Source organism: Pyxicephalus adspersus, chromosome 2 (assembly GCF_032062135.1).
Source record: "Pyxicephalus adspersus chromosome 2, UCB_Pads_2.0, whole genome shotgun sequence".
NCBI lineage: Eukaryota > Metazoa > Chordata > Amphibia > Anura > Pyxicephalidae > Pyxicephalus > Pyxicephalus adspersus.
The window spans coordinates 3,934,644-3,950,576 of NC_092859.1; the positions used below are offsets into that span (position 1 = coordinate 3,934,644).

At 41.3% G+C, this 15,933-nt stretch overlaps 1 protein-coding gene across 3 annotated transcripts; it reads left to right on the forward strand.

The window, feature by feature from the left end:
- The first annotated feature begins 303 nt into the window (after positions 1-303).
- LOC140322709 (alpha-2,8-sialyltransferase 8F-like) lies at positions 304-15,023 on the forward strand. 3 transcript variants are annotated; one of them, XM_072399280.1, is made up of 7 exons: positions 304-450; positions 1,969-2,049; positions 3,673-3,759; positions 9,137-9,278; positions 10,493-10,602; positions 11,406-11,492; positions 13,579-15,023. In XM_072399280.1, the coding sequence occupies exons 1-7, from the start codon at positions 359-361 to the stop codon at positions 14,033-14,035; spliced, it is 1,056 nt and encodes a 351-aa protein (XP_072255381.1). In that variant the 5' UTR covers positions 304-358; the 3' UTR covers positions 14,036-15,023. The 3 variants fall into 3 exon arrangements, with proteins under 3 accessions (XP_072255381.1, XP_072255382.1, XP_072255383.1); XM_072399281.1 differs by lacking the exon at positions 1,969-2,049 and having other exon boundaries at positions 305-450; XM_072399282.1 differs by lacking the exons at positions 1,969-2,049; positions 3,673-3,759 and having other exon boundaries at positions 336-450.
- The last annotated feature ends 910 nt before the right edge of the window (positions 15,024-15,933 follow it).

The window sequence follows — 15,933 nt, forward strand, 5'->3', positions numbered from 1 at the left end:
TCCCCTCACTTATGTTTTTACGAGACACTTGGGACAAAACAGTTTAATTTTTTTGGGCGGGTTAATGGAGTAGTCCGGTCAGTGAGAGATTTATGTATTAAAGTTAAATATTATTTGATATTTTCTATATAACAGGAAAGGCAATAAAGGTTGCATTCTACTCCATGCTGGAATATGGAGTTAATGATGAAACTGAAACATTTTACAATGTTTACAGAGAGTATTGCATTATCACCTAGAGAGGAGACACGCCTCCCTGGCTCCAGGTCCGCTATCAAACCATGCAGTGAACTCACTCCATAGATATCACAAGCCACTCTCCTGCCAATGTGCCATATTATATATCACATACATCATAATGGTAAGAAGTTGGAAGGTCATCCTCATCCTCCTGAGCACTGTGCTGCCATGTTACTTCTTATTCCACCGCCTGCAGCCTGCACACCATCGGTAAGTCTCTGTGGTCAAATATTGCTGGGAATGTGAAAGTAGGGATAAGATTTAGGTTCATTATTACGTGGGTTCAAAGCCTATCCTGTGGTTTTGAGTTTCCTGGTATATTTGTGTGCAGGAGATAATTTTAAAACCCTCATTTACTGCATGGTCTAACTATAGCCAGCAGGGTCAATAAAACTGTTTTTTTGTAAACACTGGCCTCCTCATTATAAAAGGAGGACACAGAAATGATTGCCCGTGAATTATAAATATAGACATTTTTAGTAGAATGGGGCCATTAAAGTACTCAATTAATTATACCGTATATATTAAAACCAACTATTCTTTTAAATAATAATAAAAAAGAATATAACAAATGTCTCCCCTAGAATATATAGATTTACAATCCTTATTTACTGTTATAATATATATATAAATAAACCTAGTCCTATATATAACTCCCATATATTTATATATATATATATATATATATATATAATCATTTATCAAAGGCACCCAAATTGTCCTCCAGATTTGGGCAACTGGCCTGTGGATACTTCAATTTCTAATATTTAATATTTTACATTGCTAGGACCATTATTTTAGTTTAAACTTTTTTATTTCTTGTACCATATTAATGACTGGTATATATAAAACTGTTAGGTGTATTGTCACTGATTAAAATTGTCCTGCGGAAGACGATTTTTATACTGTTGTACACTCTGCAGTATCTTAATTCTTGAACTAAAGCTCAGCCCAAACTTCTTATTTTTTAGGAATTGTGCTTTGGGGTATAAATTCTGCCATTGCTGGCAAGTTTTAATGCAAAAGGAAAAAATTAGGTATCAGAAGGGAGAGGACAGAAGATATAAAGATATAAAGAAGAGGGTAGAGGAGTTACCAGGAAAAGATAAATGAGATGATAGATAAAAGAGATGTAAGAAAAGATAGGAGAAGAGGGTGAGGGGCACACAAGAAGAGAGAGAAGGTAGATGAACAGAGAGATAAAGTAGAGAACGTGAGAAGAGTGGTTGAGAAAAAGAGGAATAGGAAGAGAAGAGAGAGAAAGGGTTGATGAGAAAGAGGTAAGAAATATAGAAAAGAGAAAGGATGGGGGGGGCACAGGTGGAAGGTAGGGGAGTGGAGAACAAAGAGAACGGGAGAGGGTAAATGAGATCAGAGAAAAGACAGATAGAAGAGAATACAGAAGAAAAGGGTGAAGGAAAAAGGAGAGGAGGGCTGGGAGGGTGGAGAAGTTAAACTGAAGAAGAAGGGGATAGAGTCAAACAGAGCAGAGGTTTGGGAAGGAAATAAAATAAAGTGTGAGTTGAGAAAAGAAAGAGAGAAGAATGAGGAAAGGGTGGAAGAGAGGTGAGAGATGATCAGAATAGAGAGAACAAAAGAGATTATAGAAAAAGGGAGATAAGGAGAGAGGGAAGAGAGGATCTGGGAAGAGTTCAGGAGAAGCACCATGGAAAACTAGGAAAGGAACGGAATATTTTCATCACATATCTTTAACATTTCTTATTAAAGGTCATTGACAACAAAGTCTACAATGCCTCCAGCTGAATGTTCCCATCTAAAGTCTCTAATATTGAATTCTGTAATGAAAATGTAAGTAAACATGAAGTGGGGTATAAAGAGGAAACAACGAGGGGATATGGAGCTGAGAACATGGTTGGGAATTTCTCTTCATGTACAATGCTGTGTGATTATTGTTAGCAGGAAATAATGAGCACATACTATAACTGATCAATCATTGTCCAAATACAGGACAGAAAAAAGAAACATCAATCCATCTCTCCCTCCCTCTCTTTCTTCACCCTTTCTCCCTTTGCTCACTTTATCACTCTCGTCTCTCCCCATCCATGCCCTTTTCCTCTCCAACTGCTCTTCTTTCCCCTATCCCACCACCCCCTCTCCATTTCTCCCTCTCCTACAGTTTTTTTATTCTTTCTCCAAATCTTCCCTCTTCCTCCATATCTGCTTTCCCTCCCTCTCTCCCCTCCCCCTCTCTACCTGCCCTCTTTTTCCTTATCTGCATGCCCTTTCTTTCTCCTCTCGCCTATGACCCTCTCTTTCAGCACTCTTCCCTTCCTCTCTCTTCTTTCCCATGACCCTCTCTCCCCTATCTTCTCCCCTTCCCTCTCCCCCCTCTCTCTCTGCCCTCAATAAAATCACCCAAACCTCATAACCAGCAAGCAACTGATTACAAAATTGCCCCAAAGTGGGTGCCTGATACACCCTGATGTGGTTGTTCTTGGATTCAAGCTTACTTTTATCATTAGGTTGATAAGATGCTAGTCTATGTTTAACAGCAATAAATCCATAGATATCATTATGAAAATAAGCAGGTAAGAATGACTGAGCTAAACATTTTCCCCAGAAATCACCTTATAGGCTCACCTGCTGAATGATTGGGTGTATGATATTTAAAGAGAGATATCTTAAAAATGATTGTTTGGACAGTTTATGACCCCCCCATCATAAAATTTTAGCCATCAGGCTGTTTATTGCCAAAGCTAAGAGCCCAGTGACCACACTGTATAGTTTGTCCTCGGGTTTTTTATTGTGTATGGTCCGTGTTAAAATGTGCAGAGGATTTATATGACTTGCGTAAGTACTGTTTAAAAACTGGCTTTAAATGGAAAGTTTAGATTTCTTTTATGTTTAATAAAGGTTGAACTAAACATAAAAACTGAAAAACAATGTAAGCAGGTAGATTCTTTATTTGCAGAAGGGACATGCAATATTTATTCTGCAATGAAAAAAAAACTTACCTGGAGGAAAAACACCATTTATATGTTTTTTATTGCTTCTTGGATGAAGCAATATACATAGAGTATAAAACAGTTGTTTGATGAATTTGTAGTTAGATAACTAAACTTTATAGTAGTCACATGACCAGTATGTCAGTTTTAAAGTCATCAATTAGGAAGGTCATGTTATCTTCTATGAAGTACTATCTAGATCAGTGTTTCCTGACCAGGGTTCCTTGGGGCCCTAGGGTTCCTCCAGAGGTTGTTAGAGATTCCTTGAGCAATGAGCAGATTGTGACTCTCAGGTGAGTTTAATAATAAGTTTATGAGTACGTTCATTATCATTGAAATCCTATCCCATAGCTCATTGGTTTTATTTGTGATTAATCAATCATCTTTAATCTCAGTATTGATCTTCATCTACCACTAACCAATAAATCTTCTGTGATGACATTCATTTTTTCTTCTTTTGCTGAAGATTTCAAAGGAAAGTCTTTTTTGAGGTGGTAAAAGCACTTCAGGGGTGTCCTTGGAAAGAGGATTATATAGAACGTAGCCTGCTAAAGTAAGTCTAATAAATATATATATATATTCTACTATGAGTGTACACAGACGACGTATATGCTGGGTCATACAAACATTTTTTGGAAATTCATAATTTGAAAACGTGTTCTATTATTGATTTTCTAGCTGAATAATCATTCACTAAAGATTCTTTACCTACATTCACCCCTGTGAATACCCCTGGTAAAAAGGATAAATGGCTGGCAAAAAAAAAAACCCTACTAAATAGTGTAAAAGTGAAAAAAAAAGTATGAGATAAATGTACAAAGTGCAGGGGTCAGGAATAGTGTTGGTGAACTTTGTGATCAGGGTGATTAGTGGCGGAACTCAAATCCCATTGAAGTTCATAACAGAAACAAATTCTGCAGACATAATACCGATATTACAATGACATTGTCATATTCTGTTGGCCAGATTAACTGACCCTTAAAACTTTTCTCTTATTTAATATGAAAAACAGGATGTACTATCCAAGGTAAAACCAGACCCCTCCGGTTTGGAATCTTCCTGAAAAAAAGGGCACATTGGAAAAAGGGCGAAAAAAGATCCTCTAAAGCTCGCCTGTCCGTAAGGTCAGGAATTCATAAGGTCCACTGAATCTGGTTTTCCCAAAAAGAAGGAGGCAAATAGTATGCAGCCCTTTTCCCTCTAGGGGTCCCCTTAATAAAGAAAAAAATATCCAAATACCCTCCCTCTTGCAGAGCCCCACAACACAGGAGTAAGCTTGTGGGAAAGAGGCCCTTTGCCTTAACGATGGACAAACTTTTTGGAGAAATCAGATTCTAGAAAACTTTTTTCTGGGTATGGGAGGAAGCTTCAGAAACATACCAAGCCTACTGACGCACAATATAGTGTTATTATAGTGGGTGGGAGGGTCCACGCTATTTAAAAAAAATAAAGTCCTAAATAAAGTCCTATCCTTTTGAATCTGGCCAGAGGACTATGCCAGCTGTAATAGTGTGCTTGCTAAATTCACTGAGCTGCACTATACTGTTAGTTATAACAGAGGGCTCTGTGCCAAATCCATCTACTGGATATCTGGGATGTTCATATTCATTTGGGTTGCTTTGGATATTGAGCTAAACCCAAACACCACTAATAGTTAGGAGTGTTTGGGGTCACATATATAAATCATAAAGAGTGCAGGAATTAGGGATGAGCAAGTGAGTTTTTAAAAACTCAATCTCGCAGAGAATTGGGCCACTCTCGCTCGCTGAAATCGTAAACAACAATGGCCAGTGTAAATTCAGCAATCGGAATTTTAATTAAACAAAATAGTGGGCTGTGCTAATCAATTATTACAGCCATTCATTGATCAGCTCCATGTTAGCGTCAAGAAGAAGTGCACTCCTTTTACACCCTTGTCAGCTGATTCCACAAAGATGACTACAGAACCTGTTCTATTAACCGCTTATACAAGTAGAGCCCCCCGACAGAGCGGAGAGGGTGTCAGCACTAAGTTTGTGTTTTGAGGTCACTGATTATTTTGCCCTTCCTCTGATCCATCAGAACAATAACCCACAAAAAACTGATCCTGTCTGTGGAGCATCTGCCTTCACCTGGTCAGCATTTGCTCAATAATCCATCAGTATTGCTAATGCCAAAAAAAAAAAGTCCACAGAGTGGCACAATGACAGAGTCCGGAGGTGGCGGCAGCATCAGGAGGTCACAGAATGGCACAATGACAAAGTCTGGAGGTGGCAACAACAGCAGCATCAGGAGGAGGCCATAGAGTGGCACAATGACAGAGTCTGGATTTGGTGACAGCATCAACAGTTTGTGGAGGTGGCAGCAGCATGAGTAGGCCACAGAGTGGCACAATGACAGAATGTGGAGGTGGCGGCAGCATCAGGAGGTCACAGAGTGGCACAATGACAGAGTCTGGAGTTGTCGTCAGCAGCAGCATCAGGGAGAGACCACAGAGTGGCACAATGCCAGAGTCTGGAGGTGGCAGAAGCATCAGGAGGATACCACAGAGTGGCAAGGCGACATAGTGTGGAGATGGTAGCAGCAGCATCAGGAGACCACAAAGTGACCCTGTGACAGAGTGGGGCGGTGGGTGGCAACACCAGTACCAGCTGACGAAGGTGGGTGAAAGAAGGAGCACTTGGCATCTGATGTGTGGCATCAGATGGGCACTTGACTCTGAGGGGCTCTTGTTTCTGGTTCCAAGCGCCCAACGCACGCCGGGTGCGTCCCGCTTTGAGGACAGTGACAGGTGGGGAGTTTGACTGGGGTGGTACACCTGTTGAACGGTAATGCAGGTGTCCTAAGGCAAGCTCAGGGAGGACAGAAACCTCCCGTGCAGCAGAAGGGCAAAAGCTCGCTTGATCTTGATTTTCAGTCTTATTACAGCCGTCAAAGTAGGGCCTCTTAATCCTTCCTATTTTTTAAGTTAGAAGCAGGAGGTGTCAGAAAATTTACCTCAGGGATAACTGGCCACAGAGTGGCACAATGGCAGAGTCTGGAGGTGGCAGCAACATCAGGAGGCTACATAGTGGCACAATGACAGATAACTGACTTGTGGCGGCCAAGCGTTCATAGCGACATCGCTTTTTGATCCTTCGATGTCCGCTCTTACTATCATTATGAAGCAGAATTCACCAAACGTTGGATTGTTCACCCACTAATAGGGAACATGAGCTGGGTTCATTCAGCACATTCAGCTTCTGCTCAGTTGGATGAGTGCACACATACTGTTGTCTCTTGGCAATCGCTTTGGTGATCGATTGCTAAAGGAATGACTGACGAGGAGTAGGAGGAGCATCTGGACCAGCAGAAGATGGAAATGACATACAGCTCCCTTCGGCTGAGGTGGTGGAGTCTTGACTGCCTGAAAGCCGGTACATGCCACTGGGTGATGCAGAGGTTGCTGTAGCAGGCTGGACCACCATATTGGAGCCACGGTTCCCCTAGCCCACTTTATGGTGACGCTGCATATGTTGACGCAGGGCCGTGGTGCCAACATTGGCACCCTGGCCACGGTTCACCTTCTGCCCACAAATTTTACATATGGCCATGTTAACTTCCTCCGTCCGCTTAACAAAAAACTGCCACACCGCCGAGTAGGTGATTTTCTCCCCAACACTCCCCACTGACTGCTACCGCCGCTGCCCCTGTGCACCCCTGCACCACTACTTCCCAGGCAGGTAGGCTGCTGCGAAGCAGATAGTCTACCCTGGGCACATTTGGCTCCCGACCTCCCACTGCTGCCACCCTGCTGACTACCAGCAATGCTACCACCTTGCTGGCTCAGCCACTGCCTCACTGGCAAGTTGCCACCCTCTTCTTCTGATGAAGATGAAGCCCCTTCTTCACCCGTCTCCCAAGTGCGATCGGCTTCATCATCATTGAGTAGTGTATGCACGTCACTGATGTCCTCCTCAACGGTCTCTGGGTCAGGAGCCTGACCGTTCGCAACACCACCTCCCACGCCACTCTCCTCATCACTACTTGGCTGCCTAGTGGAGAAAGCGGCGGATGTCTCTTCCAGATCTTTGCTGACTGTCTTCTACTAGCTTGTCCTCGATATATAGTGGAGCTGAGCCCACAGCATACAATACTTCTGTGGCTGAGGGAACAGCAAAGGAAAGAGGCAAGTTGAGGACAGGTGAGGGCACAGGGCCTGCTCCCAGGCCATGCCAACTAAGGGTTGTGTCTGATGAACCCAACGGCTGTTGGCTGGGGGTGTTTGATGTCACTTGGGATGAAGTGGATGACTGAGTTACCCAATGAAGAATAGCTGGGTTGCTGGTCAAGATACGACCGCTAGATGACACCAGGAGCTCAGGCCTCTCTCTGCGACTCCTGCTGACACGCCCTCTTACTCTGCTGCGACCTCTGCCTGCGCCAGAAACATTTAGCCCTCTGCCACTCCTCTGTGCATGGCCTGCCACTTCTCTGTCTGACATACTTTTACTTGAACTAAATAAATTTAAAGCAAATTAAAACACACCTAAAAGTGACGAATATATTTTTATTTTTGTACAGAACTAGGCCACTAAATGCTTTTAGCACCAATAACTGCAACAGTGAACTGCGTATATATTTTTATTTTTGTACTCAAATACGTCATTAAACGCTTGTCTATAACTGCAGAAGTGAACTGAGAATATATTTGTATTTTTGTACTGAAATATGTCACTATACATACATATATATGACGTCAAATATACATGTGCATGTATATTTTTCTGGATACATAAATTGATGGAATGACAGAGCTGTATAATGGATATTTGGATCCCCAAATAATCTTGCCCCGCACCTGTAAATTGCTTTTCTAGCACTGTCCCTAGCGCCTTCTGACGTCTCCCCCCCCCCTGCACTAAGATGCTGTGAAATGATTCCTCCCTATTCTTTCCCTGCACTTATAAATCATTTTTTAAAATTTTTTAACACAATCAGGTTTCTCCTAGCGCCTGCTCACGTCTCTCCCTGCACTCAGAATGCTGTAAAATGTCCTAATCCAAGATGGCTGAGGCTATCTAAAGGATTATGACATTACAGGGCTAGCTGGCTGCATGCATAGCATTATGGGTCATCCTGCTTTTCGAGAGTTCCTTGCCCCATGTTCTCACATGTGTAGCCGCCATTTTAGAAAAAATTGCGATTCGTTTCAACGAATCGCGAGGAAATTTGGATTCGTTGCGAACCAAATTTTTTCTGAAATTCGGATCGAATTCCACTTCGGCAGCTTCGATTCGTTCGTCTCTGCTCATGACCACATCTAGTTTACTGCTTACTTGTTGCTGACTCAGCATACTTCTTCTCACCCATTGCTGACCCAGCTTGTCTACTGACCACAGCTTGTTTCCACTTGCCTGATGCTGACCCTGAAAGTCTATTGAGCTTCACCCGTTCTCACTGTCCAGTCCACATATGGATTACATCATTTCTCCACGACTGCTGGCATGTATGCCACCCGGGGTCCACCACTCCTTATCACTATTTCAACCTTGGGGTGCAAGGGGGTCCCTTATCTTTGGTATCAGTCAGGTATGTGATCTGATGTTATCTAGTGTTATCCTAGCTCTGTCGTATTCTATATGCAGCATGTCAAGAGTTTTTTTTGGTCCTAACACACTTTCATACACACTGTTAGAGATTGTAAACAGTTGTACAACCACACAGGGCAGGTGTTGGAGTAATTTTCTAGTACCCCCTACTTTCTCCAGGGCATAAATTGACAAAATGGCAGGGGTTGCAGGGAGCTAAAATGCTGTGCATTTGAGATTTCAAATTCAAATTTGTTATACTTGAATAATTACAACTGTATATTTATTTTAAAACATGACAATCATTTCTAATACACAGAGCAAAGAGCAAAGTTGAAGGGTGGAGATGATGATTAATAACCGTTCCTGTTCATTGCTCAGGGAGAAGTTTGGGAACTGTTGCAATGCCTCCTTCTCAATGATTGTGACGCAGGAGAACACTCCAATCGGACATACCATTAACTATGATGGGATGAAAGGACAAAAAAGCGTCACCCAGAGCCTTCACAGTTTATTCCCAAAAGTGAGTGCCTTCCTATAAAACTAGTTTTGGGAACTCTGGTGTAATGCATGCGGGTGTGGACCCACTGTGCCACTGACTAGGTATGCTCCAGAGGGGCGTAACTAAGCTGCTACCAGGTCTTCACTAGAGCCTCTGATGGTGAGGATAGGCTGAGGCCGCAGGGTAGCTGCCAGGTGCCACTCCAGAGAAATCCCGGGGTCAATGGCAGCTGACCGTAGGAGTCGGGGTACTCGGTGCAAGCACCGAGGGGCTTGCGTGACCAAGAAGGTATAGGAGGGGTAGTAATTAAAAGTCCGTGAACAAGATCCGAGGTCAAAGTCAGGCAGCAAACAGGCAAAGTCCAAGGGTCCGGTAAACAGGATCCTGTACACAGAAAGGCAGACAGGAAAAGCACCTTTGCATTTGGCGTTAGGAAAGCTAAGACCATGAGATTGCAGAGTTCTAGCCATATGCTGTAGGAACGGAGGGCGTGTGTGTGTTGCCTCATGGATGAAGAGAGAGACACCCACGCCAGCTCAAACACCAGTGCAAATCTCAGGAAGCAGGAAGGAAACTCTAGCATGGACACAGGTACTGGGGTTACTCTACCTGAAAGATAGGACCCGGCGCCCATGCCTGCAATTAGGAGCAGCGGCGCTGGCACGACCTGCAGGGCTAACATCTGGGATAGCAATGGGGTTGGCTTACACCTAAAGAAAGAAACGGTTGCAATGGATTTTGTATTGTATCACTGCTGGAGGGATTTATCCTCTTAATGTCTCTCTGTGACCACCAGTAAAATAAATATTTTTTTATCACATTTGTTTAGCTGTGGAAAAAGATATGGTTCTGGTAAGATGGTGTCAGAGGGATCTATGGGAACATGCCCCAAGTTATTAATTTTTTGATACAGGTGGGAAAACACATTTCTATAGCATGCAAGGGTTAGTTAGCACCAAACGTTCACCCAATAGTATATTAATGTTTCTGTATACAATAGGTTTTTGATCCAAGTGAATTATTATAGTACCTTTAAATGTTATACTTTAGTTCATTTGCAAATGTATGACTTCCAGTCATTGACTATTATATTGTTTTGTTTGGTTTATCTAACAAATTAGGAATAAAGATCCTCGGTTAACATTTATTCTTGCCATCAGTATGATGGGGTATTCAAGTTATTATTGCAGCTCTTATGAAGTTGAATTGTGAGTCTAACCTTTGTCTTATTGTAGAAGTCCCCCTTCCAGAACCCAATCAGAAACTGTGCAGTGGTGGGCAATGGCGGAATTTTGAACAACAGCTTTTGTGGCGCTGAAATTGACCGGGCTGACTTTGTGTTTAGGTAAGAGTTGAGGTACCTAAAGTTCATCTCCCAGCCATCGTTCCCTTATAACCTATCCCTCATGGATTTTCTTTTTCTTACCTTTAAAAGCAATGTATAAACCTAAATCCACCACCCATGTGTTTTTAATGCACCGTTTATAGATGCTCATGATCAAACACTAAAGAATGCTCACGCCAGCCATTCCCCCGAAGGTCCTCTTGTGATGATGCCCATAGGAAGTTTATTCACTACAGTCAGAAAAGAAAGACCCAGCTCTGAAAACAAAAATAAAAGGGAGACATAGATGTCGGGTTGGAGTGTGATGTGACTATGGCTTTAAGTGGGTAAAAATGACTTTTAGATATTGTTCTGAACAACAAGGAGGGTGAGCAATAGATGCAAGGGAGGGCTTTGTAATTTACCTTTGAAAATATGTACTTGAACAATTTAACAGTAGCCCAGGTACCTCCTACATTTGGTCATAACTTTTCTCTTTTATCATAGAATATTGTATTTCTTCAATGTTAATCTTTAAACAATGGGTTTCTATGCATAATGTACTGTTCAGCCTCAAGCCTTTGGTATCTTCCTACCATTACTCCAATCCCCAATCAAATCAAAAGTGTTTAAGTGGATTGCTGGACATTCTGTCCCAGCCTGATGATCAGGTTCGTCTGTTTGTTCATGCCCTGGATTCAGTTCATTTAGTGACATAATAATGACCTACATTAAGTTATATCTACTTTTATTGTGGCTGTATGTTAACAAAATGCAATAACAAATACAAAAAAGTGTTGCACTTTCCCTTTATTTAATTCCAGGTTAAATTTACCTCCGTTAAACTGGACCGATGACGTGGGGACAAAGACTGATGTTGTCACTGCGAACCCAAGCATCTTAATTGATAGGTAAGCAATGTGTTTCCTAACATGAAATATAAATATTTCTAGGCAATTGGATTTATGTTTTTTGTTTTTTTCGCAGAACGTTCTCTCATCCAATATTGGGCTAGGTTTATCGCTTCCTGGCACTGCCTACGCACAACAGCCAGTCTGACAATCAGTTACATAGTTAGTCATGTTGGTTGAAAAAAAGACATCAAGTTCAACTACTAGGGAAATAAATATACCAGAAACAAGCATATACCATGTAAAACCATATTTGCTCAGTTTATCCAGAGGAAGGCAAAAAATAAAAACCCCCTCATAAAGCATGGTTTAATTTGCTCCAACAGGGGTAAAAAAATCTGTTCTAAATGCAAGAGTAACTTGTTTTTTTAAGTCTGACTAGACACAGGGCAAGAGCTATATGGTCTTGGACCTGTGCCTAAGGTGCAATGGTCTTAGAAACACCTAAAGGGCTGACCTTTCCTGTAAAAGATAAACTCTATAGAACTATGTTGTCGTGCCAGTGTACAAACAAGGAGAATGCACAAATTCCAAAACATAGTGATGCAGGGTACTGATTCTGACTACTGGCTACCAACTTCTTCACTGTTTGGGGGCACTTTGATTTTTTTTATTAAACTGTGAATAAGCAGACCTCAAGTTTACCTTACATGTTATACAATGCAGGAAACATTTAATCATCACCATCAGTCAATTAAACTTCTGGGATATCTATCTGTTCAGTTAGGAAGCATATTCTTTCTTGCAGGGTTTTTATCAGTCTTGCTTTTTTCTAGTGCCTATGTTAGTACTGATACTGTTTAGTAATGTGAAGTCATATCTATAGCCTGCCTAATTTGCATGGGCATCCTAAAGTATGGCACATCCATCATGCCATCACAAAAATGTTGCTGTGTGTCTCATCACAAACTCAAGCGTGTAGATGAGATACCAGGAGATGGGCTTTAACACAGAGCTAGACAAGGTATAGAAGGGTAACAACCCAACAGCGGGACTGTTATCTGCATCTTTGTGTGGGGAGGAACAGGAAGAGCATGTCAAATCCCTACAAAAAGACCTCCAGGGAGTTTTAATGTTTAGTTTTTTGACTAAACTGCCAGAAACAGACTCCATGATGGTGGTATATGGGCACCTGTAGTAGGACCTGTTCTCACAGCCTGGCACCAGGAAGCTTGATTGTAATTTCCTAAGAACACCAGATTTGGTAGGTTTACCATTGGTGCCCCATTGTTTTAAATAATAAGGGCAGGTTCACAGTGAGCACATGCAACAGATGATATTGAAGACGATGCCTTGAATATCATAGGGCATTACCAGTATGGCAAAGGGTCAGTGATGGGAAGGGTGGGGGACTAGTGCCATTGGATATCCTTGGAAGGTCACACAGACCTCTATGTGTTATCTTATGGCCCTGACTGCTTTTAGGTACCAGGATGAAATCCTCACACCCATTTTCAGACCTTATTCTGTTAGAATGGGGCTTGAGTTTTTCCTAATGTAAGACAATTCCTGGCCTCAAGTGGCCAGAGGGTGTATGGAGTTCTTGGATGAGAAAGACATTGATTCTGTTGACTGCCCTCTAAAATTCTCTAGACCTGAATTCAAAAGGGACCCTTTGGGATATGTATCAGTGCATTCAACTCTGACAAGACCAAAAAATGGCATCACCTATGTTCTAGGAGTTCACTGAATCACTAATCCAAGTATGGGAGCAGATGTCCTTGGGGGAATAATTAAAACCATGCCCAGACTGCATACAGACACATGGGGGCCAGCCACATTACAAGCGAGTTTGATCATTCTGTAATTTCAATTTTTTACTTTGATTTTTAATATAATTTTAAATACAGCACTCAGTGTTATCGATTTTGGTTTCCATTAACCTCTCGTACTTGATTTTTTTCTGTGAAAATTGCACAATGTATATCAGTGAACATTTTACTTGAATATCTCAGTCACTGAGCTCTGAAATATGGTTTCAGTGTTCCCTGAAGATATCCATTGCATGACCTGTAGTAATCAGCTAAAGGGTGATGTAAACATGTAGTCTCACTTTACATGCACATGATTATTTCTCCTCCATTAGGTTCAACAGTCTTAGAGAGAAGAGGAAACCATTCATCACTTGGATAAAGAATTATGGCTCTACTTTAATCATTCTACCAGCGTTCTCTTATTTGCCAAACACAGATGTCTCCCTTCGAACATTGTATACCATCGAGGACTTTGACTTGAACAGCAAAGTTGTCTTCTTCAACCCAGACTACCTCAGAAACCTGACAACTTACTGGAAAGATATGGGAATCAAATCTTCCCGACTATCTTCAGGCCTTATGTTGGTCAGTGCAGCAATCGAAATTTGTGAAAAGGTGACCCTCTACGGCTTCTGGCCCTTCTCCCACAGCTTGGATGGAGTTCCAATTCTCCATCACTATTATGACAATATTCTACCAAAACCTGTCCACTCAATGCCCACAGAATTCTATCAATACCTACAAATGCACGTTCAAGGAACTCTACGCCTGAAGCTGGAACAATGCTAAACCGTACCAATAAGTTAGAACTTATGAAACTTTAACTGTTAAGACTGTACATAAAGTTACTGACAACATCTGGATGACTTTAGGATTTGAAACAAATTTAATGTTCTAAACCATATTTTGCTGGTTAAGTTACTAAAAAGACTTTTGGCAACTATATGTCCATCACAGGACCAATTTGACATGACAGAAAATGTTTTTTGCCGCCTGGTATAAAAGGTAGCCTCTTCCCACTGCTTCCCTTTCTGTACTGTGGTTAATGAAAAGGTTGTGGGACAAGATGGTTGGTGCGTGTAGGAAAAGTGTGGTGGAAATAGACCATGAACAGTCTTAAGCAGTGGGCTACAAGGCACAGCAATGTGCACTGTCATCATTTTTTTTGCAATTTTTGGAAAGGGGAGCTTATGCTTTTAGTGCAGTTATATCAACTGTCTTGTTTACTTTGCCACCTGCTAGGCCCAAACATAAAGAAACATCTTGCTACTCCTGATGCAAATGGAAAAAATTACTACTACCGCTTCCTAAACTGCTCCTGGATATTTATAGTGCTGCATACACATTGGAGAATTTCCAATTTTGTAGATTCAAGAGTTGCTTTCCATCCAACTCTGTGGCATTTGCTGCTTTGTGATAAACACTCCTCAGAGCCTGGTTTGGATTTTATTCATGGCAATGAGCCTACAAAGAAGAATTTTTATAGATAGACTAATCCAAAACTAACCTTACTTTTTTGTGTGAACATGACAATGATATGGCTCTGTTTATAAACAAATTGATGACACACAGAAAACTGGACAGTATATTCTTCATCAACTTGGTGGGTAGAGGATGGGAAAAACAATGTTTCTTATTTAAATTTGATGTTTCGGTTAAAGCTAATTTCTTGTATAATGCAAAGCACAAATCTGAAAAGTATAGAAACTCACTAATTATCTATCAGAACTAATCCTTCCATATTCTGAATGTATTTATTATAAATCAATTCGATCTACATTGTCTAAAACTTCTTCTTTATTCATTTTGAAATTGTCTTTTAACAAAATAATTACCAATTCCTAATACAGTGACAACCTACAAAGTTTCCTTGTCTCTCAATTGTCACCAGGTCTCACACATTTCATATAAAAAATACTAAAAGGGGTATTTTGGCATATATTATGCAGGCATGGTCAACTAAGACCTTCCAAGAGGTGTCTGTTCCCTACTGACAGCAAGCATCCATGAACAGGCTGCAGGAGATCAGAAATGCTGAGATGTAAAATAAGAAAAAGGCTGAAGAGAGTGTAAGACGAGCACCAGTGCTTAGCAGCCGGATACTGCACAGCTAAAGGCAAGCTAGGGATGCTGCAAACTATTTAGCAGAGGGCAGATGACATATTCATACTGTAGTGCTGCACTGTGTGGGAATACGGCCAGATAAGAATCTCCTAACAGAGAGTTAAATTTGGTTTGGGAATTAATTTACTTTAGATAAGCCTAGTTACCTGGAACAATTTTATTACTGTTGGTCAGAATTAGTTTTATTGGTGCGGTGATATTCTTTTAATAAACAACATGAGCTGTACAATAGATAAGAGAAACCAAAGAAGAGTGAATGCTGCTGATAAGGACGGCGGGGATGTAAACTCAGGGCTAGTTTTAGGTAGGAAGGGTGTAAATTCACCCCTAATTAGGGCCCTAATTGACAGATGGCAGGGGTACAGGCATCTAAAATGCTGTGCATTTGGGGATCTGACTTCAAATTTGCATTGGGCCCCATTTATTCTAAAACCATTTCAAAGTCCAGAAAAATAACCATTACATCTTTGCCATGATTCTTTGATAAGAACTTCTAAGTGTGCGCGCTATGCCGCTGGCACATTGTTATACAGCTGTGTGCAGAGTTTAGTTTCCTCCCTTTT

What these genes read in the sequence shown, in the direction of transcription:
- LOC140322709 (XM_072399280.1), top strand. Translation starts at nt 359, where the DNA reads ATGGTAAGAAGTTGGAAGGTCATCCTCATCCTCCTGAGCACTGTGCTG. An exon ending in CTGCAGCCTGCACACCATCG is followed by an intron (nt 451 to 1,968) that starts GTAAGTCTCTGT and finishes TTCTTATTAAAG; the next exon opens with GTCATTGACAACAAAGTCTA. An exon ending in CCAAGCATCTTAATTGATAG is followed by an intron (nt 11,493 to 13,578) that starts GTAAGCAATGTG and finishes CTCCTCCATTAG; the next exon opens with GTTCAACAGTCTTAGAGAGA.